Raw genomic sequence first — 26857 nt, 5'->3', positions numbered from 1 at the left:
GTACCCATAAGCCCATGTGCTCCTATCTTCACTTTCCACATGATGCGTGCTCAAACATGTATTGGTAGCTCTCTACACTTATTGCTTAGGAAGAATTTCCCAGATATATAGTATTTGTGGAATGTCTTTCTCTATTTCATTCCCAAATGGAGGTGTGATGGGAATCCAACTGCAAGATCCACCCCAAGGACTTTGTTCATCCCTCATCTGTTCCTGTGTTAAGAGCTTCCAAGAGGCAACTCCTTTATCTTTCTTCTTTTTTTCCCAATATCTTCAGGAGGAACCTGTAGGCTGCAAATGAGTGGAAGCTGTCCTGAGCCATCTTTTCAGTAGCTCCCACTGTCACAGTTCATGCACTTGCAGCCAGTTAGAAGAGGTGTTTCTCATTTGTATGTGCTCATGGTCTTTAAATGCACAATGAGCAATTACTTTCTCAGTCCTGGAAGCTGTGATTTGGGAAGTAGCAAATAAATGTTTTTCAGCCTATATATCTATATGTAGAAGACAAACTGTGATTGAAGGTCCTCACCCCTGTTCAGACCCAAATTTGCTAGAAATGGATTGATTGTCTTAATTTTCTTCCAATAAACAGTCCTTCACGAAACCACATCAGAAATACCAAAAAAATGGAAGAGAAAAAAGCTGATCTCACGAGTCTAGAAGGTTATGTCACTACAGTAGCACCAAAGTACCCTGAGAAAGGCAAAGGTGAGTTTACACGTGCGTGTTGTTGTCTTTAATTGCGAGAAGCATGCCTTGCACTGCAGTTGCACAGGCAGATCCACCAGCAGAGTAGCCACGGTAGTGCAGGGAAGGCAGCATGACTCCTGAATAAGCAGGGCTTTGCTGCTTTCAAACCTAAGGCAGCCCACCAACAAAGTGCTGTCCACACTGCACCAACATGTTGGTCCCATCTGTCCTTAGCTTGGGCTTGATTTCTGCATTCCAGTGCGTGGTGTGGGCAGGCCCAAAGCCATCTTGAATGAATGGTCACCAAAAAGCAGATGGGAACTGAACTACTTGTTATGAGGCCGAAGTCTGCAGTAGGTCTTCCCTTAGACCTGCCCATCTTCTCAGGGTTCTCTTCCTCTGTATAAGTTTACTGGCATTACCTGTTCTAAAGAGGTTTGTTTTGTTTTGTTTTTTCTCTTTAATTTTGTTCAAATCATGGAAATTATTTACTGAACCAGTGGCAGTACAAGGTCCTGCACAGCAAGAACAACTGGCCACACATGTTGTACCTGGACTTTCACTTGTCCTTTCTCATCCTAACATGCAAGTTCCCTGGCAGGGCTGCAAAAGACTTTTTGCCTTGATCTTTTCATGGCCTTCTATCTTTTCTTTCTGTGTCTCTTTCTTCCTTTGTAGACAACAGTAGCTCTACCTCAGAATGCTCTGTACTGTCAAAAAAGCGCTTTACGCTGCAGGGCTTTACTAACCTGAAAAGTCAGAAAGGTAATTTTAAAAAAAGCTAGACTGTCTTCTGTGTAAGGCTGTAATTGAAGTATCACCTTGTATGTGTGTGTAGTGTGATAGGTTTTCAGTGTACACACTAGCTTGTTCTTCTAAGGTCAAGCTAGGTTCCTAAGTCAGTGCCGCTGACAGGGAGATTTCAAGAGAAAGCAGCTGCAGAGTGGGAGGGGGAGATGCAGCTGGGAAAAGTGGGGCTGTTGGAGATGCAAGGGAAGGAGTGCAGTTTCCAGTGTCCAGTGTCTCCAATCTCACTGTCAAGGCCAAAGAAGGAGTGCCTCATTCCTGTAGAAAAACTAGAGGAAGAAAGTTGTCATCTGACCAGACACCTGGCCTGCTTCTAGCTTCAGTGGATCTGCCCCAAATGCACTTGTACTTGGCAAAAAGGAATCAAGGTTTTATAGAGTATTTCTGTATTGGCATCCATTCTAACAAAACTCCCAAAGCATAACTACAGCAGAATGTGGCTGACAATGTTGTTTTCCTGGATAGAAAAATAAATACAAATTTCTCTATTCTTCTAGAAATGGTCTTTACTTCTTTTTTTCTAAAACAGGCAATAGGAGTCTAAGACCTTTCTTGCTTCCTCCTGCCAAGTAATCACACTGGTACAGTCACTTCTTGCTTTGAACAGCTGTCTTTGAACAGTATGAATTGCATTAAGATGATGGCACTTGTTCAAGAGCATGATATTTTTTCCCCGAAAACATCTTTCCAGAATGCCTTTTGAAACCTGATTACCTTTGAGTTCTTTCTGGAGAGACTCTAGGGTTGTATATCTAATGCTAATGAGGTGAGCACTAATATCCCATGCTTGCCTTGACAGAAACTCCATCTCCTTCTGCTAAAAGCCAGACATTGCCAATGATCCTTCTTACAGGACCAGGTATTGCTGTAGCACTAGATTTCTATAAAAATGATTGCTTAATTTGGTAATGTTTGTCTAAAATTGAAGTTAATTGTATTCAGTTGATGTCTCATTCATTTAGAAAAGTTTACATATATTTTCATCTATTACTGTAGAATAAATTTGTCAATTTATTTTCAAATAACTACTTGTAAATAATTAATTTGTTCTTCTACAATGGAACAATGACAGCTAAAATTAGATTACAGAAATCCGCTTGTTTTCCAGTGTAAACTCAAAGGTATTTAGCATGCAATCCACCTATTCTCTTTTTTTCCAGTTCTTCAATATCTCTCTTCTGTTTTTTTTGCCTATTCATCCTCCTGCAGCTTCTCCTACCAGTCCTGACAAAAAAGCTAAACGACATGAAGTAGTGAGTGACCCAACTCCTTTTGGTTTAAGAGGTACAGTGATACCACATCTTGTACTCCACAAATATCCACACATCCCTCATGTAATATGTTACATCAGAGTGCTGGGGATACCTGTAGGGTGCTGTTGTGTGCAGCAGTATTGATATCAGTTGTTCTTCCAAGTGGATCTTTCAGGTTCTGTATACATTGTTTTTGATAGCAAAACCAGTTGAAGTTTTACTTGGTATCAAATAAAGTAGCATATGGCTAACTAGTTTTTAGGGGGAGACAGTGGGAAAGAGGTCTGCTGCTGAAGAAATAACCAGAAGCTGGGTGTTTAAAGACTTACAAGGATGTCCAGTTGCTATGAGACACATGGTTTTCCATGTGCTAGCATCCTTCTGTCACTGCGCCCCTTGTGGAAAGGATTTAACTTTTAAAAAAAAGAAAAAAAATCTGAAACTCATGTATCCAGATCACTGTCATGTGGAATTTCCATTTTAGATCTGCATTTCTTACAGTAGTCACTGCCCTGTTGCATCTTTCTTTGGGTGATAGTGGGCAATTCTCACCACCCTGTGAACCCCAGATGACTTAACTTGAACCCCTTGCAGCAGTTTGCCTCCTGTTCTCCTAGCTCACAGCTAAGCAGAGAATAGAAATGCATTTCAGTTAAACGACCCTTCTAACCAGTAAGGCTGTTGGTGAAGGTTTCAGTACAAATCCCTAGGGTTAATTCACTAGACAGGACAAGAAGAGCAGTCCTCCTCTTCCTGTCTCTTTCCACCTCTACCATCAACCTCTTCTCCAGATTTCCAAAGTCTTTGTCTTACCTGTGGAAATGCAGGTTCAGCTGCTGTGCTACAGAAACTATGCAACACCAGTCACCTTGTCTGAGCAGCAAGCAATGTAATCCTAGGCTGGACACATGCAGAAACACCGCAGGGGTGGATATGAAAGTTGCAACGTTGATTTTCTGCAGGTAGCAGTCAAAACTCTGAGATCTCCAGGTACCATGGAAATCCTGAGGGCCCAGAAATGCTCTCTGCAGGAAAAGGGTGTTTTATGGCCCTTTGCATAGATGCTGGAATTTTCCAAGGAAGAGTCCTTGATCATTGCTAACCTACAGTAAAATTATTGAGTCCTTGGAACAGGGTTGTCTGATTTGCTGTTCTGTCCCAGCGCCTCGCACTTTATGAAACTGCTGAACCAACTAAATTAGTTTAAAACATCTACTAACTCCCCTTTGTCTTGCACCTTCCGATCTTTTTTCTGACACTTCATCTCTTCTCCTTCCCCAGTTCAAAGAGGGATAAGCAGGCAGCTGACCCAGGCATTTTGGGGTGAAACTGCACCATATGATGATCACAACTTCCCAGTGCACAGTGCATTGCCCCCACTGATTTCCTTTCACTGCTGTATTGCTCTGATTTGCATGCAGTGCGCTCAAGGAAAATGATTTAGTGTCAGAATCACATGTTGTAGGCAGGTCATAGCTCTGTGAAGAAACTTGAGACCGTTTCTGAAGAGAAGCGTTAAATGGTTTTCCTGGCACCAATCTTATCTAAATTCATTTCTGCATAACCTTGTCTTTTCTCAAGACTGCCTGTCATTTTCTTACCTTTCCTGCCTTTATAGAGAGCTCTGATTTAGTCACACCATGCAGAACACACACATACACATTGAATGTGCATGCATAGTTTCAGTGCCCATAGTGACCTTCCCAGTGCCATCTTGTATGAGGAGGAGTAGTACTGTTACTATGGCAAGATCAGGCCTGTCTGCTCTTAGCACATCAACAAAATATAAGGAAAGAAAAGGCTGAGGAACAAGAGCTGTTACACAAAATTTACCAGATCAGCAGGCCAGTATGAGGCTACAGGCAGAGAACTTTAGTGATTTCCCTTTCTTTTTTTGCAGCTCATTGATTCTGTTTCTAATGAGAGCTAGGAACAATTTTGAGAAATCGGGGGGGGGGTGGGTTTGTTCCTTTGTTCTTAACTTGGAAATAAAGGAAAGGGTTTCATCTGTATCCAACAAGCCAACTAGATGATGTAAGTATCCAAGGAAATTTTCATGGAATACATCAGGAATTTATTACTCAGTTTCTTCACAGATGGAAGTTCATTCTTAACCCTGGACAGGGCCAAATGGGTCAGTACTTCTAATCTTGTGCAGGTCATCCAGCAGCACAGGCGAGGTAAAAATCCCACTCTGTTTGGTGTGCTCTGGGTGTGATTTGATTCTGTGATTCTTAGATTTCTTTGGCTTTACTCTGGTGTTCAGTTTTTTCCTCAGGCACTGGCATGACCAGCCTTGGAAGCAGTGAAGCACAAAAATGCTGGTGCTTTCTCAACTTAACTAATAGCTACATAAAAGTGGGAGATTTGTTCTTCCTTTCATTCTTTTCATTGAGTTTCATTGTTGTTACTATTTGGCTTGAAACAAAATCTTACTTACAAATATTTGTCTCTTTTATTATGACTTTTTTTTCATTATGAGCTCGACACATTTATTGACAGCTGCTGACATCAATATAAAGCATCCCACTAAAAACTTACCATACTTTTATTTGGAAAAGGATTTTGTGCACTCTGGATATGATTCAGCTTTATAAATAAATGAAATGCTTCACCCTGAGAGAGAATAAGGAATAAATGACAGACGGGCGATTGTTCTTGCAGTGTCTGGTGCAGTGACTTAACAAGATAACTCAGTGTGCTTAAGTATCCTTGTGTCAGCCTGAACACCCTTAAATAATGAGCTGCCTGATCAGGTGAAGTACACAGTGCTTGTAGCTTGTGTTGAATTTCTTGACAGCTCTAAGTGCTTAACGGTTTGAAGGAGGCATTCCCCATTCATCCCTTATTCCAGCAGGCTGTTTAGGTTGCTTTGGGTGACATCCCTTTCTGTCAACCTCTTCCCAAAAAGTGTACCTTTCTGTCTTCTATCTCCTCCCAAGAAAAAGAGTATCTATACACCATTCATCTTTGTATAATATATATTTATTGTACAAATATTTATATGTATTTACTTTTTAGTCAGGAATTTGCATTCTCTCCATTTGTTTCCCTTTATATAAATCCAAAGGGCCAAATTCACAGCTGTGCATTGCTACAGCTCCATTTACTCTGATGGAAGCAGGCCAGCTTTTGCCAGCAATGAATTTCACCCAGTGACTGTAATAACTTTCGTCTGTACAGTTTTTCTCCTGTTCATGTTGATTGCTTTAAGAGCTTATCATTGGGAAGAACGTTCCTCCCATTCGGTGGCTCACTGCTCCTAAGCTAACAGTCAGCTGTTTATTCCACAAGGTTGGGCCAAACCATCCCATTCTCTTGATGCATCTGAAGAAAATGACGGCTGGTCTAGTGCTGAAGAACCACTGAATTCATCAGATGCGGAGGAAGAAGGAGGAGGAGGAGGCGAGATGAAGCTGGTAACCAGAAATGCTTTGCTATTGAGCTAAGCAAGTGATACCAATGCATTGTGTGTGGCAATGTACAGGAATGCTTTGGAAGCTTGCTGGAAGGAAAGTGTCTGCCTTGAAATGCTCAGCTGGGCAAAATTCCTAGGGCAGTGGAGAAGATCCCCTTCTCCTGAATCAGCCCTGTGTTTGTAAATTCAGAAGGTCCATCTGTGCCTTTGCGTTCCTACAGACTAGTGAGTTGTGTCTGCTTATGCCATGCTACAGCAGTTCAAGTGATGACATGATCAGCTACCATGTCAACAGGTTTCCACATGTACATCATGTCACGAGTTTGCCAGCTTGGTATTGTTGGGTTTTTTTTCTTTTGATTTTATTTTCTGTAGACATATGAATTAATTGTTATAATGGAAGCATTTCACTGAATGTTTTTCAGGGTGTGAGAATTCATGTACTGAATTTGCATGTAATCCATCAGAGTTTTACTGCCTCAGTATGTATATTTACAACCTCTTCAGCATGTAGGTGCATGAGAAAGAAGGGAAAAGTACTATAATTTCATAACAAAAGCTGCAACGTACCTTAAAGTACTCAATAGAAATAATTTGTTTGTTTTTCCTCTGTGTGCATTTAGACTCCTGGTAAATATACAGTTGTGACTGATTATGAGAAAGGAGTTTCTGAAGAATTTACAGTGAAAAGTGGAGATCTAGTTCAACTGATTCGTGAAGGGGAGGATGGACTTTGGTACGCAGATCTGTGTTTGGAAATTTTTATACGCAGAACTGTGTTTGGAAGGCAGATGTTTAGGGCAAAACTTTCAAGGGCATCAAATGAAGCAATCAGACTCCTAATTTTATTTATATATATTTTTTAGGTATGTAAAGAACCTGAGCACTGGTAGAGAAGGTTGGATCCCAGCAAACAATGTGCTGATGCTCATAGGCAATTCAAAATCAGCTCAGTCTTTGAGCAGCTCTGGTAGGTATTTTAAATGAGATTATTGTGTCTCTGGAGATTCCTATTATCAAAGAAAGTAATGAAAACCAACCACTATATAATATTTTCTTGTGGTTTTTTTTTTTCCTTTCGTTCCAGAATCAGGCACTGCCTCCAGCACTTTGAGCACATCATCAAGTTGCAGTGATAGCTGCAATGTCAGCAGTACCAGCTTCTCCGACATTAAGGGCTAATATGAAGTTTTTATTCCACTTCTATGGAAGGTGAATTCAGAGACTGTCATTTGCTGCAGCGTTATGGACATTGGACTCCATCAGAGAACCACCAATTCTGTGTTGCCAGCTCTGAGTATTTTTAGTGGTGACTTTTACAGGTTCTCACAGAAGATCCCAATGAAGAGTGCATGGAGTGTGAAGTTGTAAATAAAAGTTAAATGATTTCAAATAGGGTTTTGTAGAGGTTTATGCTCTGAAGTCTGAAGCTGCCGAGCTGTTAGCATAAAACGCATTTTCTTCTTGATACACTATCAGGTTTCTGCAGAACTGAAATTTAATTTTGTAACAGCCAGAATCTGAATGTGAGCAAACAAAATGTGTTCAGTGCTCAATGCTCATTGTAAACTAATAACACAGCAATCACTCTACAGGATAAGTATGAGGAAAATAAATCCAAGTTTACAATTTCTTGTCCCCAAAACCCCTTTTCTCCAGGGACATACCTCAGTCAATGCGGTGAATGGGACTCTTACAGCAACGATGGAGGAGGTTTGGTTCACCCTTTTATCCTGGGTCTTCAGGGTATTCATCTGCTCCCTAGAGACTGGGATGCAGATATGACCAATTCACTGACCACAACAGCATCAAAAGAAACTATTATTTTATCCTTTCCAACCTTTTAATGATGTGTGCAATGGAACAGCTCTTTTCTGAGGTATTTTGGTCTCACAACCAAATTCTTTACCAAGATCACTGTGTTTACATAGCCTTGGCAATTTAGTAGTATCTTTTTCCTTACACAGGTGCACAATGATACACAAATGTTCTTATTCACTAAATGATTTTTTAATAAATGGTAATTGCATGGTTACTTTCAGCTCTCACAATTAACGTGCAGTTACAGACAGGGGAAAATATTGTGGCTGCACTGTGGGTCAAGAGCCTTCCTTCAGTCAAACTATGAAGGCTGGAAATCCAATGTATTTTCAGTCTACATAGTGTTTGTTCCAGATTCATTGAAAGAGCAAAAAAACCCAATGACATAGTTTTTCTATAAAAGGGGAGCACAGGAGAAAAAAATCTTAGAGAATAGTCAGATTTATGCTACAGATAAATATTTTAATTTTTTTTAAAGGAAAGGTGATGCTAAACTTGCCACTTTTCAAGGTATGATGTAAGCCAATATTGTAAGTTTTCATGTTGTCAGACATTTTTTGCACATCATCCTTAAAAACAGTACAAAACTGTGTGCATGTATAGAATACCGTGTTCATTTCTGTCTAGCTCTCAAATGTTTTTGCTTATATGAAAACAGGTTTTTAACTGATTCGTGTATCATATTATTTAAAAATAAAGTGGGCACTAAGAGCATAATTTTTCAGAAGTGCTAAGCACAGTAGATTATGTCAATGAGAACTGCTGGTAATCATCAGACCCTCTGATGGCTAAGCCCTGAAGTCTATCTTTATGCCAAAATGTTATGTTTTAGAGGCTGCAGCTTAGGAAAGGTAAATGACAAACGCTCCTAAGAATGATTTTACACCTGGGTTGTGAAAGCAACCCTACCCCAGACACAATCAAAATGCAGCTGACCATGGTCAGTACAAATTGAAACGTATATATATAAACACACACATATATTTATGCACATATGTATGTGCATGTATGTGCTTGTGTGTATATATTTGTGTGTGTGTGTAGATATGTATATGTGTGTAGATATCAATGTAAAAGATGTATTTATAGTCTTCATGCTGCTGAATGTGTCACTTTACAATTCATAAATACTTAGGTTTCTTGCAATACTGCAATATAAAGGCTGATCAGAGTTTTACTTCAGCCAAATTTTTCAATGCAGAAATCCTCTGATCTTTTTTTTAATTATCCCATATAATACTGTACCGACCAGGAATATTTAGTCTGATATTTAACAATTAAATGGCAACATGAGATTCAGCTTATCTTCATTTATGTAAGTTATTTTGTAAATTATCTGTAACATAATTTGCTTATATATTGCTGTCGTTGCTAGGATGAGACTGTTGTTTCATTTCTCACTGCAGCCTCATTTGTGTTATTTCAATGGTTTTCTCCACATCACTGCACTTTAATACAACCCATTTCACCATTTCCTTTTTTACTGCTGTTGTGAATTAGAAGTTCAAAGTCAGAGGACTCTACTGTAATTAATTTGAATAAATTTCAGCACTTCTTGCTGAATGCCTTTATACAGACATTCTCTGGGGTTTATTTTGTCTCACAGTCTTGAAAGCTTCTTATGGATATCGTATAAAAACAGAGAGAGGCTGGAGGATTTGGAATGAAAAACCAGGGCTGTGCAGCTGTTGCTTGTCAGGGTCTGTGTGTTCCAGTCCTCTGCCTGTTCATTCTGGGACCATCTCAGAGAAACACCATTTCACCCTCGTGCTCTGCAGGTGGGGATAAAAAATGAAAGCCGTTACCAGGTACTTGGATTGACTCCCTTTTTCCCATACACCCTTTAATGAAAGAAGGCACATGGCCCTTGGGTTTTCCTGAAAAAAGCTGTGTATCCCATGATTCACCTTCTCCTGTAGGCATGCTCCTCTTGATCCTATGGTCTTAGAAGAACAAGTTGGAGGTCCACATCTGGCTACAGCTGGGTGAGAAACAAGACACCATGTTCACTTTTGCAGCATCTGAAGAGGAACGTGTTCGCACATCCACTGATTAATGACTTTAAGGACCATCATACCATGGTAGAAGGTGAATTTCACACTGACTGGAGTGATTTGGGCTGAGTGGGTGGCCATGCGCATTACACAATCCAGTTAAGGTGTTACTAGGGTTTGATTGCTTTTTGTTTACTCTTGTTAACATAACAGCTCCCTCTATAGTATGTAGTCCTACTTTTCTGAGTAAAAGGAGGCCCAACCTTTTTTAGTAGAGCCATATAATACTTGTTAGAGAAAAAGAATGAAGGAATTCCAGCCTAGATTTACCTTAGTGGAAAATAGTTTTCTATATAAAAACCTAATCATAATTGATTTCTTAGATCACTGGCTCAAAGTTTGAGCACAGTCTTTCATAGGCACAGAAGAAGCTTGCTAGTTGGAACACAAACCCTTTTCTCTGTACTGCACAGATGTTGTCATTGAACAAACTTGACAATGTTGGACCATAGCTCACATCACTTACCTCAAAATGACAGGGACTCCAATTACCCTTCTATGTCATATGTCAGATGATGTTATGAACTGCACTGTGAAGTCTGGAGTGTCCACACAAGTGCCCAGAATTAGCAGCATCCCTAGATGTGTATGGGCGAGCGCCAGATCTGCCTGGAACAAGGAAGCTACCCAAACTCAATTCCCTCAATTAAGGATGTAGGAATAAAAGAGCTGCATTCTGTTGTCCCTTAAGACCTTGTGTAAACTGAGTCTAGAGACCGTATTATCAAAATAAGATGTTTAGATGTTGAAGCAGCCTCTCCAGGCTTTCATTTGAAAGGAGACGAATGCTTAGTCGTTCCATATCCATTGATGAGACAGCAAGGTCCCCAGCTGCATTTAAAAGACTACTAGACTAGATTTGCCAGTGGTGCTGTTGCAGCTGTGATGGTCTCAGGACACAGTCACGAAAACCTCTGTAGCAGAGTTAATATCTCTCATTGCCAACTGAGATAGGTGGCATGAAAGAGACAAACTTTGTGGCAAACTTTATCTTTTTTCTTCTTTTATTCTCTAGGTGTCTTCAAATATTCCCCTCAAGCAACAAAAGAAAAGAAAGAACATCAAAACTAAAAACTACAATGTTAAGCATTTGTATTTAGAGCTGGTCGCAAAAAAAAAAAAAATCAAAAATATTATATCTCAATTTCTATTTCCTCTTTTTGAGAATAATTGCTGTATGGAGATACAGAACTCCATCAAGCAGGCAAGTAATTTTCTCCTGGAAAGAACTAGTTCTTTTTCTGAGGTCTAAATCCCAAATAATTCGCTTTAAAGTTTAGCAGCATGATACTTATATATTTATAGATTACTACAATGAAATGAAATTATTGACTTCATCACAAGCTTGGCTTGCTTTTAATTACTCTGATGAATGAATAATGGCAAACTATTATTATTATTGGAGATTTAAATTTAATTTTCTGTGAATTTCTGAAGCACCTCATTCCAAAGGCATTCTTACCTAGACACAGCCTTGTCAACTTACTCAAATGTTCTCTTACAGCCTCTTCAATATGGAATTTATTGATTTTTTTTTTTAATTGTTCCTGAGTGCTGACTAGAAAACTCATGCTTAAATGACCAGTGACCAGTGACAAGTTGCCCAGTTCCAAACAGCTTCCATACGACTTCTCTCCGACCCAAAATATGAAACTAAAAATAGAAAAAATGTGTTTTTCTTTTAAAAATACGAGTAGGAAACAAAGCAAAAATAAAGAAGGACATGTTCAAAGATATCAGTTCATCATGTCTTCCAGGCTAATGTTTTTGCTTTAGATTTTTTTATTTCACATTGTAATATTTTTCATGTTTCATTTTTTTAACTATTTATTTTTTTAAATAGAACAGCTTTGGCACATCAAACACATACACTAAAAATATCATAATATTTTCTGAGCAGCTGTCCCCAGACTGATTCTAGTAGCACCCATGAGCAGCAGGGGTGCATGTTTGCATTAATATATATTCACTTTTAATTGAATAGTAGATTATTTTTCTTGAAATTGCTCAGGAAACATAAGCCAAGGCTAAAGCCTGCACTGGCAAGATTTATAGAGCAGGACACCAGGGCAATTTTCATGAACTACAGCAGGACCACACAGGAAGGAAAACAAAGTAACACTTAGGGGAAGAAAACACTTCTGGGAAAAAAAAGCAAACTGATGTTTGCTCCTCTGGGTGGTGTCATGGTTTAGCCCTCGCCAGCAGCTAACCACTATGCAGTATTTAGCACTTTATATTCTATACCATGTACATCATTCCAAGTCCCACACTATCAAATACCCCATCACCTTTCCCATCTTTTGATAGTTATACACACAGATACCATTCTCTTAGTCTATAGGCCATACTTATAGAAGTCCACTGAGTTCATTTAATCATGACTTTGGTCCCCATCTGTCATAACAGTCTTTCAGGGCAGGAAAGATGGCATGTGGTATTTGGATTGTTGCATGGTGAACCGAGTTCCGATTCCATCACTGCTGCACAAACATCAGTTGCATGATGGGAAGAGGGGACCCTCCCTTTCATTCAACCCAGCATGAGCAACTGGGGTGCCAGGAGGAGCTGTGTTCTTCAGAAGCAATCACTGCCAAAGTGGCTCTGACATCTTCATAAGCTGCCAGTGTCTCTTTATCAGCTGGAGTATAGTGGGCTTTGGATCCTCTGGTGTCAACCTTGAGTTTCCCCTGTGCTTCCTGCCAGAGGCTCCAGATTCTTCTGTTCTTCCTGGCTGCGGTGTAAAGCACATTCTTTACATCTTGCCCTGTTTGCACTGAACTGAAGGCTACTGCATGAACTATCTCCTCCTGGATTTGTTCAAAGGCTTGTTGTTACTCAGGGTGAAAGCATTTGAAATCATTCTTCTTCCTGGTCACTTGATAGAGAGAGATGACAATCAGACTGCAATTTGGGATGCGCATTCTCCAGAAACCTGCAACACCTAGGAAAGCTGTGTTTGTTTCTAGCTAGCTGGTGGAGACATTGCTGTTATTTTGTTGGTCACATCCATTGGGATGTGGCAACACCCATCTTGCCATTGTATTCCCTAAAACTGAATTTCCTGTGCACATCCCTTGACCTTTACTTTGTTTTATGGCAAAACTGCCTTTCAGAAGGATTTAACTATTTTCTTCCCTTTCTCGGAAACTTCTTCTGCTGTATCATCCCACATGACGATATTATCGATACATTGCAGATGTTCCAGAGCTTCAAGCTATTCCAGTGCAGTCTGGATGTGTCCATGGCAGATGGTAAGCCTGTGCTTACACCCCCCAGTCAGTCAGTTTCAGCTGTACTGGACACCCCTCCAAGTGAAATCAAACTGGAGTGTGAGTAGCCCCAGTGCTTGTTAACAGAATGTCAGCAGCTTCAGAGCCTGTTGCTGGGATTTGAATCCCTGTCTTCCTCCTTTGAGTAGCAGTGCTTGTCACGGGGTTTGGGGCCAGGCTGGTTTTAAGGGTATTCAAAGGATACTAAAAACATCTAAAATTTTCAAATGCTACTTTAATCAGTCTGGAGGGCTTCTGAAGATGGAAGACAGGTAGGTAGGCAGGCACAGAGGGAGAGAGAGAGGGAGGGAGGAGTCTCCTCAATAGATTGGTTCTGTAAGGAAAAAAGGCTAAAGGTGTAATTTTTAATAATTCCCAATAGATGGCTCCCGAAATACAGAGCTCATGCCAATGCTGAGAACACATCAGCCTAGTTTCACAACTAGCAATTCTATCATACTGTAAGCCAATACTGTGAAGTACAACAAAATTACAGCCATAGCCCAGGCCCCACAGGCGATGAACACCAAAACAGCAAAGAAAGGCTGCAAGTAAGGTATTGCATAACACAACCCTGAGAACAAGCACAACCACTCTGATGGCAAATAAACCAACACTGGGACCAGTCACTATTAAACCAATGCAATGAAAGCTTATAATGAACTTAATTTAATATGCTCTGGTTGGATCAGTTGTTAACTTTCCAGGCCCCACGTTGGACACCAAGGGGGCTGTTGTGGTTTAACCCCAGCCTGCAACTAAGTACCAGGCAACTGCTCACTCACTGCTCACCTCCCTATGGGATGAGGAGGAGAATCGGGACAAAAAAACAAAGTAAAATTTCTGGGTTGAAATAAGAACAATTTAATAATTAAAACAAAATAAAATATAATAATATTAGTAATACTAATATAATAATAATAACAGTATAAAAAGGAGACATGAAGAGAGAGAGAGAGAGAAACCCAAGAGAAACAAGTGATGCACAATACAATTGCTCATCATCCACTGACCGATGCCCAACCCATTCCCAGGCAGCAATTGTCCCCTTCCAGCCAACTTCCCCAGTTTGTCTAGTGAACATGATATCCTCTGGTATGTAATATCCCTTTGGCCAGTTTGGATCACCTGTCCTGACCATGCTCCCTCACAGCTTCTTGTGCACCTGCTCACTGGCAGAGCATGGCAAACTGAAAAGTCCCTGACAGGGTAAGCACTGCTCAGCGACAGCCAAAACATCAGTGTGGTATCAACATTATCCTCATACTGAATCCAAAACCCAGCACTGTACCAGCTACTAAGAAGAAAATTAACTCTGTCAGCTGAAACCAGGAACCTTGGGGTCTAAGACAGTAAAAGGAAAGAGGGCTCTTTAAAAACATGGCTCTTTAAAAACATAGCTCTTTAAGCAAAGAACTGGTCCAGCTGAAGTTAGTAGGAAACACCTTTGTGATGAGATCCCTGAGTGTGAACTTCTTGATCTGTAACATAGTCCTGGGAGTGCTGAATCCGTGGTGACCCTCCTCAGGTTCATCCCTGATGGAGCCTACTTGCATGAATTGTTTTTGGAAGAAGGATGGTCTCCATGTGAATTGACTCTTGTTCCCAGCACTTGGTCTCCTTCCTGGGCTCTAAAAATAATAACTGAGTGTTCCCAAGAAATAAAAGCAAAATCTTTCATGTTTAAGGGATGTCAAGAGAGGAAGGAAGACAGAATGAAAATATTGCATCAGTCCTAAAGGATGTACAGGATCTGCACATTATGAAGAAAGCAAGGGAGTACCATGGCGCAGAGATGCTGTAATGCCACTGTGGAGTGGCAGCCACCTCACCCTCCCCAGCAGGGAGATACCCACCCAGCCTAAGGAAATGCAGGGAGTGGAGGGCATAAGTGCAAACCCAGGCTGGCCTCAGGTACGGAAGGCAGAGCTTCATGCTCTGATCTGTGTGACTCATTCAACTAGATGGGGCTAGGTCTTTCCCCAAGAAGATGAGACAAGAAGAAACTTTCAAACAGCTCCAGCAAGCTTAGGTTTGGTCTTGCTAAGCTGAACGCACACTTCCTATTTTCAACTCACTTGCCACAGCCAAGTTAACAAGGAGGATTGTGTTGGCAGGCTCTGAGGCATAGAGAGGGTTCCCAAAAAGCAGCATAGGGCTGCTGTAGCTTCTTTTGTATTCCAGTAACTGGCCTCTTTCCTCTGCCTGGGACAGCACTGCCCATCTGTTTCCAGCTGTCCCAGGAACAGGACTGCTGGGAATTAGCCAGGCTGTGATCCAGAGAAGTGCCCGGATGCTGCCTCTTGGGAAAGTGGTTCTGAAGCAGAACAGAACATCCAGCTATGTGCACCACCACTAAACAACAGGACTGCATGCAAACAGCCAGAAGCCTGACTTTCCTAAGCAGTCATGACTTCTGCAGGAAGTTATGCTGAATGTTGGTAGCAAAGTGAAAATCCAGCTGTTGCTTTCCTTTGCTGTAGCATTCAGATGCAGGGGTGACCCTCTTTCCTTTCCACACAGGAAGGGGAGAACAGCCTGGAAAACACATTGCCTTTAGGCAATGCTTCACTTCTCATAGACAAACATGCTCTTTACCTTGCTGCTATCTTAAGTAAATATTTCCCCAAGAATGTTGTCAGCTCTCCAGTCTGATGCCATTAATTGATTTCCATTAAATCAGAGGACTGCTTATGTTCCAGATAAAACACTGTCTGCAGATTAGCTCCTTAAAGCCCTGTTGTTAGTAATAAAGTACAACGTGGATCAGCTCGGCACCTCTTCCAGCTGCTCCAGCTTGTGCAGGCTACATGGGTCTGGCAGTAAAGATGGAGAGAAACAGTGTAGGGTGTCTCTTGCTGGTTAATTAGTGTCTCCAAGCAAGTTCTGGCACAAGTGCAGAGTTTCAGCTGGTGATAGAGAAATGGGAAAAGACAGATGGCAGTGGTTCCATCATACTCCAAAGCACTGAAAGGCTGTATCTTGACTGCCCATGCAAGATAGATATCACATCACTGCTCTCTGCATGTGAGGCTACAGGGCCAAGTTAATCCTGTCTATGGATGCAGGGTCCCAGCATTTATGTTTGTCATGAAAAAGGTGTGTTAGATGGAAAATGAAGGCCCAGGGGTAGCAGTCTGTGTAATCAGCATAGCCTTTGCACAGGTCAGGAGAGCACGCTTCAAAACCAAGCTCCCTGCTTGTGTGAAAAGGGCACATGCAAATCCTTTGGCTCAGCTCTCCAGGCTGTCATGGATGTTTTGCTGTTTCCACGACTCTCCGGCCCCTCCTCTGGCTCCAAGCATTTGAAGCTGAGCTGTTTGTCCAAACAGTCCTTGCTGAAATGTCAATACACTACCAGGACACTGGCTCATAGGGTTCATCATGATTTCCAGGCAGTGTGTGGCTTTGTTTCTCTGCTTTCTGCTGCTGATCCCTCTTTCTCTGGATGCAGGTATGTTGCAGGATATGGCTGTAATTCTGTTTACTGGCAACAGACTGCCTTCCGTTACCAAGACATAATTTCCATTGCAAGTTTTGAGTTGCGTGTTTTTCCTGTCTCTGGCTGTGCCTGTGGTATTCTAAAGTTCTTGTTTGCTCTCAGGGTGATGGTTCCATGTACATTTTCTGCCAATTAAGGAAAAGCACCTCTAGATTGCTAAATGAATGTATTATCTCGATGCACAGATAGCAGGCAAACCACCAGCTGTCTGCCCACTACATGAAGAAAGGAACTGTGATTTATTGTTATATCGTATTGAACTGGGACATTTCTCAAAGCAAAGCATCAATAGCCTGTCATTCAGCTGATGAGTAATTAAGGAGGTGAGGATCCACCCTATTTCAGTAGCAGTAGAAGGCAGAGAGGAGGTGGCTTCAGTGGCTCCAGTATGTCTTAATATCAGCTCCCATAGTAATAAAGTAGATCCAGTGCTTTCAGATTCCCAGTTAGCCATCGACTGGGTCTCCTGTGTTGCAGTGAGGAAAGGCGGAAAAATATGTAGCAAAGTCAAAAGTGTTCCAATGCAAATAAGTGGAGAATGCCAAAATAAGAGCGGGTGGATGTTCCCAGCCATACACCCAGGTTCGCTCTTCCATTAGAGTCTATGTCCATGCAGTGATACATGTGCCATGTATCTGCAGCATAAGGTTAATTAAAAGCCCTCAAGGAAAGCCATATTAAATGCATACAGCCTGACTTTGAAATCACGGCAGAAAGACCCAGATGACATTCCTATAATGAGCAAACATTTATGAAGCACTCTGGGGTAAATTCAGTGCACACCACACAATACTTTATCCCTTCAAGTAACTTTGAAATATAGGGAAAAATTACCACTATTTTGCATGTAATTCAGCAAATATTCTGATTAGACACATTTATGAAGATGCCTTACCAGACTGGAATAAACCCTCTCAGCATTTATGTTTGTGTGTATGTTGATGGGGACACACGTGAGTCTTGTCCTTCGGCATCCCTCAGGGCCCTTCCAGAAGGTGGAATGTAACTCCTATTCTTTCGGGGTCATGTAGTGGAGAATGTCCTGGGGAAAGGCAGGTGACACACGTCAGGCTTGATCCCCAAATCTACCCACAATCACAGGTGAAATAGTTTAAGCGCTGAAATTTAAGTTCAGTAAATGTCAGAAGCTCCCCTACTGACATAAAGGAAAAAGAAAAGTTGATAATTTCAAGTCTTGTTCTGTGTAGTACATGGAGAAAAAGTCCACTGTAGCACTGGGACTTCTCATTCCTTATCCTGAATTATACTGGGCATAGCTGTGTGGTGTGCTTATATCCTAAGGCTGAGGAACAGGTCAGCATGGTGAAGTGTGCTTTCAGTGCACGCTTCTGTCGGTTGCAAGCTGATGTAGCTCTAGGAAATGAGCTCTGCTGATGCCTGCTATCAAACCTGTGTACTCAATGTCTTCCCAAAGCATGGCATAGACACACAAAGAGAAGACCCCTCTGCGGCTGTGGTCTATAGTGCTGACAGAAGCTAGGAGCCATCTACAGGCTCCACTAGGAAAAGTAATCAGCACTGTCCAGCTTTACTATGTACCTTAATGTAGGCTTTTCCACAAAAAACTAAAGATAATATATTAAAGCAGTGATTTTTAAATTGTGGTTTACTAGTGGTGGGATAAGTTCCTTCTTCAGGTCCAACAAGTGAAGGACTGTGAAATAACATGTGACTGTGGCTGAAGGGATGACTGTGGTCCACCTGTCACCAAATGACTGTAGCATGTACAGAAAAACCAGGTTTTGCCGTGTGCATTGGTACTAGATAAAGTGACACAGGCTTCCTAGCTGCTACAATTCAAAGAAACTGTTGGAAATGTCAAGATGCATATGAGGTACAACAGTACCTTAGGAGTCACTGGCGTACATACAACACACATACAGACAACACTGTTGTAATGTGCCACCTTCTCCTAAGCTCTGAGCTCTGTAAAATTCATGTGTTGTCACTTTATCTGTGAGGCAAAACGGAGAAAGGAGGCTCCTTCACATTTGCCCATCTCTTTTCTGAAGTGTCTCAGAAAAAAACCTTGGAAAGCAGAAAAGCTTCCAGAGGAAATTGTCCCCAGATCTTCTCTGTCTGGCAAGCACAGCTGTATGACAAACAGAACATGCCACTGTTTTTCAGTCTTTCTAAAGCAGGAAGAGGCAAGCAGCATTTTGCAGAGGCAAAGACGAGCCAACAGCTTCTTTGAAGAGATAAAACTGGGGTCACTAGAGAGAGAATGCATGGAAGAAAAGTGTTCCTATGAGGAAGCAAGAGAGATTTACCGTGATGATGCAAGGACAGTAAGTAAAATGGGCCTGGATGAGCGAGCACTCATTGTCATAAGGACTTCCCCTACTCAAGGGTTTGCTTTGACATTCTAAACCATGAGAGCAGAAAAAGCAGTTAGTGTCCTGCTATTTGCATCTTTGTCTTGTATCTATAGGGAGACACACATCAGCAGTGAGTTACAGGCAAACTGCATAGGCCGTCCTTGGCAGTATCCATCTAGGGAATGCTCTCAGAGTCATCTCCCCAAACCCCAAATTCCCGCCCTGACAATACTTTAAATTGTTGTATTGTGCAATATATTCTTCAGTCAACCCCACCTCAACTATACAGAGGTTACTTATGGGTAACCCATTGGTGTCTGTAACTGAGTCCCCTTCGCTACTGGTATATGAAAATAATGTACAATCTAGAAAATAATGTAGGGTATTTCATGGATATTAACTGTCACAACTTATAAAGGCAGAAGGGGCATCACTCTGGCTTTCTGTAACCCCTCCTGTGTGACAAGAGCAGTAAGACATAACTTGAGTTAATTTTTCTTTAATTGAATCTCGCATCTTTTTCTTCTAGAATGAGTTCTGGCACATCTATTCCGGTATGATTATTCAGGATGCTCTAACAGCTGTGAAACTCTTCCACTGCTGCAGCTCTTTGCATGAGGTGGACTGACACTGAATATTTTACAGACCCTAACCAGTGTGACTCCAACCCCTGTCAGAATGGCGGGATTTGTGATGACCAGTTTCAGGATTACGTTTGCCGCTGTCCTGTTGAGTATGAGGGCAAGAGCTGTGAAAAAGGTCAGCTTGTGGCATAACATAACAAAATAAAAATGCCATTATTAATTCAAATTCAAGGCATTGAGATAAGTAGTAACAATCATTATCATTCAGGAGTTGGACTTGATGATCCTCTGGGGTCCCTTCCAACTCAGGATATTCTATGATTCTGTGATTCTGTATCATTCTAGCTATGACAGCTACTGTTCACAGTGCTTGTGGTGTCGCCTGATGGAATTAACCACCTAGCAGTCAGGCACTGAAAGGCAGCAATACAGTTACTGCCCTATAATGACTTTGTAAAAGAAAATAAAAATTGCCTTTTGTGCACCATCTGAGAGAAAAGGAGGAATTTTTTTCTTACCCAACTTCTGAAGTTACTTTGACTTAGAAGCTCAATGCATTATGTGAATAAGAACTACACTGCATATGCATGGTACAAAGCCTGAAGGGATGGGTCCAGTGGTTAATGAAGTTAATATCCATATTTCCACTGATTTCAGTGGACACCTCACACTGAGTGTTATACCTTCAGAACACCCAGAGTCCAAGCAAGGGCTAGACACTCATTAAGTCTAACCAGGCAGCCTCAACAGTAATCCCAGAGCATCCTTCTGCTAAATGGATAAATACAATATAGCTATAATTTTTCAGTCATCTATTACGATGGCTAACACACAATTGCAACACCTTCGTACTTTAGACAGCTCAGCTACTGTATAAATGCAGACTGATTTAATGCTAGATGTATGTTTCTTAAGCATAGCATTTTATTCCCTAGTTCCTGGAGATCCAGGCCTACCTAGCTTTTCACAAATGGAATGTGCTTCTGATGCAGTCAGTCTACATAAATCACAGAAATCCGCTTTGCTGCCTTGCTTCTCTGTCAACATTTCAAATGCAATTGATTCATGTTAAGCACAAAAATCTGTCTTGAAACCCAAATGCTCTTTGTCTGACTTTAGCCGTGGCTGACAAACTCAAGTGCATTTTTGACAATGGTGGCTGTGAACAGTACTGTGCTGATGAGCAGTCCGGAAAACGAGTGTGCTTCTGTGCAGATGATTACACTTTAGCGAGTGACGGCGTGTCCTGCATCCCCCAAGGTAAGACTAACCTGATGCTACGTCTAAGCCAGCTCTGGAAGAAAGGTTTTCAACATGTGCACATCAGGAGGCACAAGGTATAACCCTTAGATACCAGCTCCCCACCTCTTCTTCACAGGCGGAGTCCCAAATAGTACATTTAGGCTTCTGGTGCAAGTTAGACATCCCAGTAAAGCAGCTGTCAGTGTGCACACCAAGCAGGGAGCCTTCTGAACCTCTCTTTTCACTCCTCTGGGAGATGGGAGATTCAAGTTTGAACATCCTATCTGCTCAGAGTTAGGAGAGAGATGAACCCGTCTCCTCCTTTGGGAGCATGCTCACCACTAGTCAAGTAGAGAAGAACTGAGCAGTGGAGACAAGCTCATGGCAGCAAGTGGTCGGGGATTTGGAGTCAGGCTGAGGGGTTTCTAGTAAATGGAGGGGCTCTGGGCCTCGCAAGTCCTTCTTTGTTTTAGCTTACACCCACAGTATAAGCAATATCTCATGGGCAGCATTGTTTTACTGTTGTCTCTCAATCTGAAATTGTGACTGGATTTTATTACTATATTTATTTCAGTGCAAGGGTCAAGAGAGGAAGAGGTCTACTAAAAACAAAAAATCCCAGTTATTTTCTTTTTCTTCCTTCCTTTCTTTCTTCCTTCCTTCCTTCCTTCCCTTTTCTTCTTTTTCTTCTTTTCCTATTTAGTAGGAATAATACATTTTTGGTATTACTATAGACACTGTGGCTAGATATTTCTCTCACCTGACAAGGTCAGTTTCAACTGGGACTAGGGTAGTGCAAGTTAATTATTTTTCCAATACATAAGCTGGCATCTGACTCTATTGCAGATGCCTAGTTGAATTACTTTATTAGAGGGGAAAAAAGAGACCCCTGGGGAAATGAACATAACAACATAATGGATAGAGCTGTAGGGAGCATGCTAAGTAATTCTGAGGGGTGATGCCCCCCTACAAACACACCTCAATGGAGCACTCATGCAGAGAGCTGATAATGACAACATAGCTGTCAACAACAGCAATTTCATTAGAAAAAAATGTCTACTAATCTGCTTATCCCTTATTAACAGATCCTGCAATACCACGTGGTGGGGAAGGTGCTTTTGTTAAAAGCCGAGAACAAAGAATTCAATATTCCCCACAGGCTTTTCAGTGTGTCTTCCCCTCTGAGGACGATGTATTTATTGCTGCTTGCTTCTTGGGGACCAAAACAGCCATAAAGCTGACCACGTGTTGCAAGTAGAGAAAACTGTGCAACTGCCAGGCTGCCAGTCCCCTCACAGTCCTTTTGTCATCTCTCACAGTGGCCCTTCTTCTTTTGGGACATTGGCCCTTTTGCACTGCTGTCCTGCATACAAAGTTAGAGTCCATGGGTCTGTGTTACATCTGTTCTGATCCTTCCCCAGCTGCCATCAAAAAGCTACTCCTGTTTCTCCATACTTTGCCTGTACCTGTAAAAGGCTGATGCTGTCTTCATATAGCTGAAGTTTATTACAGATCCATGGAGATATTGGATGCAGCTCAACATAGACTATAGGGCCCTGGCTCCCAAAGTGGTAGAAAGAGAGGACTCCTCCTCACAGCATTATCACAGTGTGACTGCCAGACAGAAGGGATGGTGTTTTGTTACATCACAGATATATGGCACACAAAAAAACCCAATGGTAGACCTTCTTTAAAGGAAAATTCAGTTGGGTGGAAGATGTACTGAAAACATTAAGGCTTCCTCTGCACTGCAGCTCAGTCACACGTTCAGTCAAGATTTGATTCTCTTACTGCTAGTCTTCACATTCTTGCTCAGAGTGAAAACAGACCTTAGATTGACTGAGATGTGAAGTCCAGAAGAATCAAGGATTCTCTGGACACAAGCAAACTAGGTACAGTCTGTGAGAGGCACACTAGAAGACAGTGTCTGCTCTCAGGACATCTTTGGGTCTGTCCAAACAAGGGATGGCAAGCTGCCCACCCCATGCTTAAGCCTCTCTCTGACCATACCATGGATGCTGGGCACTTGGTACAACTGAATTAAAGTCAGCGGGGTCACTGAAAATGTGTAGACTACAGAGTCACTTCTTCACTCCAGCCTGTAGCCTACCTCATATTCTTGAGATATATCTTAAGCAGGTATAGTGTTTGCAAAGTCCTGTAGTAAGTGAATATGTGTCAATGATAATGTATAGGCCTGCACTCTATTTCTTAGAGCATTTCTGGCTGCTTCCAAACAAAAAGACTATTTACTTGTTGAGCTGCTTTACCTTAGTTGAAACACCGATTTCTAGTCTGGGTATGGGTTCTCAAAACTAACAGCTTCACTGAAATTTTGCTGTGAATTCAGTACAATAAAATAACACTTGCTGCCCTCTGTTGTTATTTTCTTTTTAATTTTTTTTTCAGTGAAGTACCCATGTGGAAAAATACCAGTGTTGGCAAAAAAAAATTCAACTGCACAAGGGAGAATAGTAGGTGGTTTAGTCTGTCCTCCAGGTGAATGTCCATGGCAAGTGAGTCTTCAAAAATTTTTCATTGCTTTTATTTTTTTAACTTCCTTATAAAAGTGCTATCTTAAATTCATTGTTTTAAATCTGTTATGTTAAAAATTAATTAAAAGTACGGTGTCTGGATAAGTGAATTCCCTCTTCATCCATAGCCAGCAGATACACCTGTTTCAGTCAAGCATTTTAGCTTTGTTTTGGAGTGCCTGGTTTCATTGGAGTAGAGTAGTAACACAGCCACCTCTATCCTCTGATACCTTAGTCCTTAACGTTACTGCTGGCAAGAATTATAGTTGAAGCTTGCAGGGTTGCACTCTTGGCCATAATAGGCAAGGACCATACTACAAGATGGAGACAATGTCAATTTAGGAAGACTCCCTCTCAAAAATTCTCAATAAAGTCAGCACAGTATTCTCATACACAGTTGCATACAGTGTCAGAAAAAAGCAATATGAAACCCATCACTACTGAGATTCAGATCAAGCACGTTTGATGTAAGACATAAATTTGCTTTGTGTTGGCAGGCCCTTATAATGCATGATAATAAAGAAAAGTGTGGTGGTACCCTGCTTTCCCCAGAATGGGTGGTCACTGCAGCTCACTGTTTGGACTATATTCACCTTAACCAGCTTCGTGTGAGATTGGGTATGTATTCTCCTCTCCTCATCTTGTCAAAGTGGTGGCAGCTTCTCATCCTGATAAAACCAGAGTTAAAGGCTTTGGTAGTATAAAGGAATTGTCCTTCATAGGTGTCAGACTAGAAGCACTCTATCTCCTTAAACTTACAAGGAATCAAGGAGCTCCCTGATATGACCTGCGATTAATAACTTTTCCAGGTGAACACAAAATAAATGAAGACGAGAAAACTGAGCAAGAAAGTGGAGTTTCCAGGATGATCATTCATGAAGGATACACGACTGGACAAGTCAATAACGATATTGCCCTTTTGAGTCTGGAAACACCGATGAATCTCACTGACTATGTGGTGCCAATATGTTTGCCTGAGAAACGGTTTGCTGTGTATGAACTGTCCTCTATCAAGTTCTCCACAGTAAGTGGATGGGGACGTCTATTAGATGGAGGTGCCACCTCTTCTGTTCTGATGAGAGTTGATTTGCCACGCGTAAAGACACAAGAATGTGAAAAGGAGACCAATTTAAATATCACAGAGAACATGTTCTGTGCAGGAGACCTGTCTGGAGCTAAGGACGCCTGCAAGGGAGACAGTGGTGGTCCTCATGCTACAAAATACAAGAACACTTGGTTTCTGACTGGGATTGTCAGCTGGGGAAAGGGCTGTGCTGTTGAAGGCAACTATGGGGTTTACACAAGGGTGTCCAAATACATCAACTGGTTGAAGAAGCACATGGACTAAACATGTTGAGCCAGAGCATTTCCAGAGTGTGCTATTGTCCCCCAATCACTCTGTGCCATTTTCCTGTGGAAGCATTCCTTCATTATCTTAGATATGTGATACCTGTGATACCCACACCACTATTAATGATTCGAAACAAGCCCAATGCCTACCTGAATACACAAAATACATTCCTTATCGATAATGTTAGTAAACTTGTATCTTATCAAGCAGGCACAGAACCCTAAGAAATCAAACTCAAAGTCCCTCTCGTTCTGCATCCATTTCTGCTGAAGGACACAGCTAGATGCTGAGAGAAAGACTGTCAGCAATACATCATAATCCCTCCTCCAGCTATCCTCTCAGCTTCTGGTAATCAGTGAAGTACAGACTTCCTGAGTCAGAAGTTGCATTAGACTGAACAGTCATGAATGAACCTGCTGTCTGTAATTGTATGCAATCTCCTTTGAACACATTCATGTGTCTGGCTTTCACAACTTCCTATGCTATGGATCCTGTAATATAATTATGAAATAGCAGAAAAAGTAGAAAAAATGTTTCTTTTAGATTCTGTTAAAGTAGCTTTCTCCAACAGTTGCAGTGGCAACAAGATTTGAGGGATAGGAACCTTAGACATTCTCCAGAACAAGAAAGCTGGAAAAAGGTTGATTCCCCATTTGCAGGTTTGCTATGAAAAGTTTATTTCAGTCTTCTTGCATCAAGCATTATTGCTGTAGGGCTATAAAATGCAATATTTAACCCTACATTTATGGGTGGTGAAGAATACCATTGATTTAATCTTATCTTTGCCTTGCTTGTTGATACATAGAGCACAAATGAAAGGGACCATTTGTTTCGTTTGTTGTCCAGTATAATCTAAACTGTATTCTCTATACTGAGATCTAAAGTCAGAATAAAGTAATTGTCTGACCATATGAAAAACACTGACCAAATACCATTCACTAAAATCTTAAGGCATAAATGGTAGAACTTGAAACACTCTGAAAACACTATCAGCTATAAAATTTAAAAATATACCTTCTAATCTAAGCATGAAAACCATGAAAAGGTAAGGGAGATAAAAATTATTAGGAGATTAGAAAACGGTTTAGCAATCTTATGCAAAACTTATACCCAAGATCATTTAAATAATGTGGAATATCAACTCAATCACAAAAGCTTATCAGAGAGTAGGACAATTACAGTTCATCTTACTCTATTATTAGGGAAAAACATTGATATCATCTGGCACATAAACCATGCAATACTAAACATCCTATAACCTGTTTTACTGACACAGAAAAATGGTATACTGTTCATTTAAATAGTGAACTGAACTGGGAAAAGCAGCAAATTTCAGAGAGCTGAGAAACAAGAGTTCTTACAGTATGCAAACATATCCTTACTCCGAAAAGAAGTCCCGTCCCAGGGAGGAAAGTGACTAGGAGTAGTGGCCAGCAAATAAAGCCTCTTGTTCATTTAGATGAGTGCAAAATCATCCCTGAAGACCCTTGAAGATAAAACAGCTTGGGTTTTCCGTGGTTCATAAAGCCATTTCTCCTCTGTAACATTCCAATGTAAATACTAACATTTATGAACAAATCATCATCTTGCAGAAAAACAGGTAAAACGTTGAAAGAACTCAGTAGTAATAATAGCTGCACAGAGTGACTTTTTCAAAACAAAGCTGGGGTTTAGATATATTTTTAATATAACAACCTGTTTAAGCAAGCCAAGAAGATGAAGGAGACCTGGCAGCTGGCTCTGGAAGCACCAAAGACAGGGGCTCCACAGCGCACTATGAACTCCCCCACAAGATAGGGGAGATTGAGGCCAGCTCCCAGCGAGCACTATGCCGAGGTCATTGATCCAAAGTGCAGAACCATGGGCTTACGGGGTTGGGATGTGGGACACGCCGGTGGGAGCTGCCAAGGGTGCTGGGCTGTTTTGAGGTAAGATCCCGGCTTAGCCCAGAGCCGGGCCAGGGCGGCACCAGCTTATTGAGGTGGCGAGT

At 41.3% G+C, this 26857-nt stretch overlaps 2 protein-coding genes across 15 annotated transcripts in view; both read left to right on the top strand.

Annotated features, from left to right (window-relative positions):
• The window catches only part of MCF2L (MCF.2 cell line derived transforming sequence like), a 162017-nt gene extending 152455 nt beyond the window's left edge, over positions 1–9562 (top strand). For 9 of the 13 annotated variants that reach the window (XM_017817370.1, XM_017817359.1, XM_017817360.1 and 6 more), the window contains 8 exons: positions 593–708; positions 1369–1455; positions 2297–2356; positions 2707–2781; positions 6045–6169; positions 6792–6904; positions 7035–7138; positions 7256–9562. In XM_017817370.1, coding sequence (XP_017672859.1) covers positions 593–708; positions 1369–1455; positions 2297–2356; positions 2707–2781; positions 6045–6169; positions 6792–6904; positions 7035–7138; positions 7256–7350 — 775 coding nt within the window. In that variant the 3' untranslated portion in view covers positions 7351–9562. The remainder of the gene's footprint in view (positions 1–592; positions 709–1368; positions 1456–2296; positions 2357–2706; positions 2782–6044; positions 6170–6791; positions 6905–7034; positions 7139–7255) is intronic. The other 4 variants (XM_017817371.1, XM_017817372.1, XM_017817363.1 and 1 more) reach the window with 3 other exon arrangements.
• A 7056-nt stretch (positions 9563–16618) lies between these two features.
• Positions 16619–26779, top strand: F7 (coagulation factor VII). Of its 2 annotated transcripts, XM_017817432.1 has the most exons (8): positions 16620–16769; positions 18966–19126; positions 19686–19710; positions 19802–19915; positions 20860–21000; positions 23392–23498; positions 24014–24134; positions 24326–26775. In XM_017817432.1, exons 1-8 carry the CDS (start codon positions 16700–16702, stop codon positions 24862–24864), a joined length of 1278 nt encoding a protein of 425 aa, XP_017672921.1. In that variant the 5' UTR covers positions 16620–16699; the 3' UTR covers positions 24865–26775. The 2 variants fall into 2 exon arrangements, with proteins under 2 accessions (XP_017672922.1, XP_017672921.1); XM_017817433.1 differs by lacking the exons at positions 18966–19126; positions 19686–19710 and having other exon boundaries at positions 16619–16769; positions 24326–26779.
• Positions 26780–26857: the final 78 nt, after the last annotated feature.

This window comes from Lepidothrix coronata, unplaced genomic scaffold (genome assembly GCF_001604755.1).
Source record: "Lepidothrix coronata isolate B3197 unplaced genomic scaffold, Lepidothrix_coronata-1.0 Scaffold60, whole genome shotgun sequence".
NCBI classification, from domain to species: Eukaryota; Metazoa; Chordata; class Aves; order Passeriformes; family Pipridae; genus Lepidothrix; species Lepidothrix coronata.
Note: the sequence above shows the minus strand (reverse complement) of the source record. Positions and strands in the feature narration are given on the sequence as shown.

Coding starts and splice junctions, on each gene's coding strand:
- F7 (XM_017817432.1), top strand. CDS start 16,700: ATGATTTCCAGGCAGTGTGTGGCTTTGTTTCTCTGCTTTCTGCTGCTG. Junction 19,127..19,685: donor ACCGTGATGATGCAAGGACA/GTAAGTAAAATG, acceptor TTTTTCTTCTAG/AATGAGTTCTGGCACATCTA. Junction 24,135..24,325: donor CCAGCTTCGTGTGAGATTGG/GTATGTATTCTC, acceptor TAACTTTTCCAG/GTGAACACAAAATAAATGAA.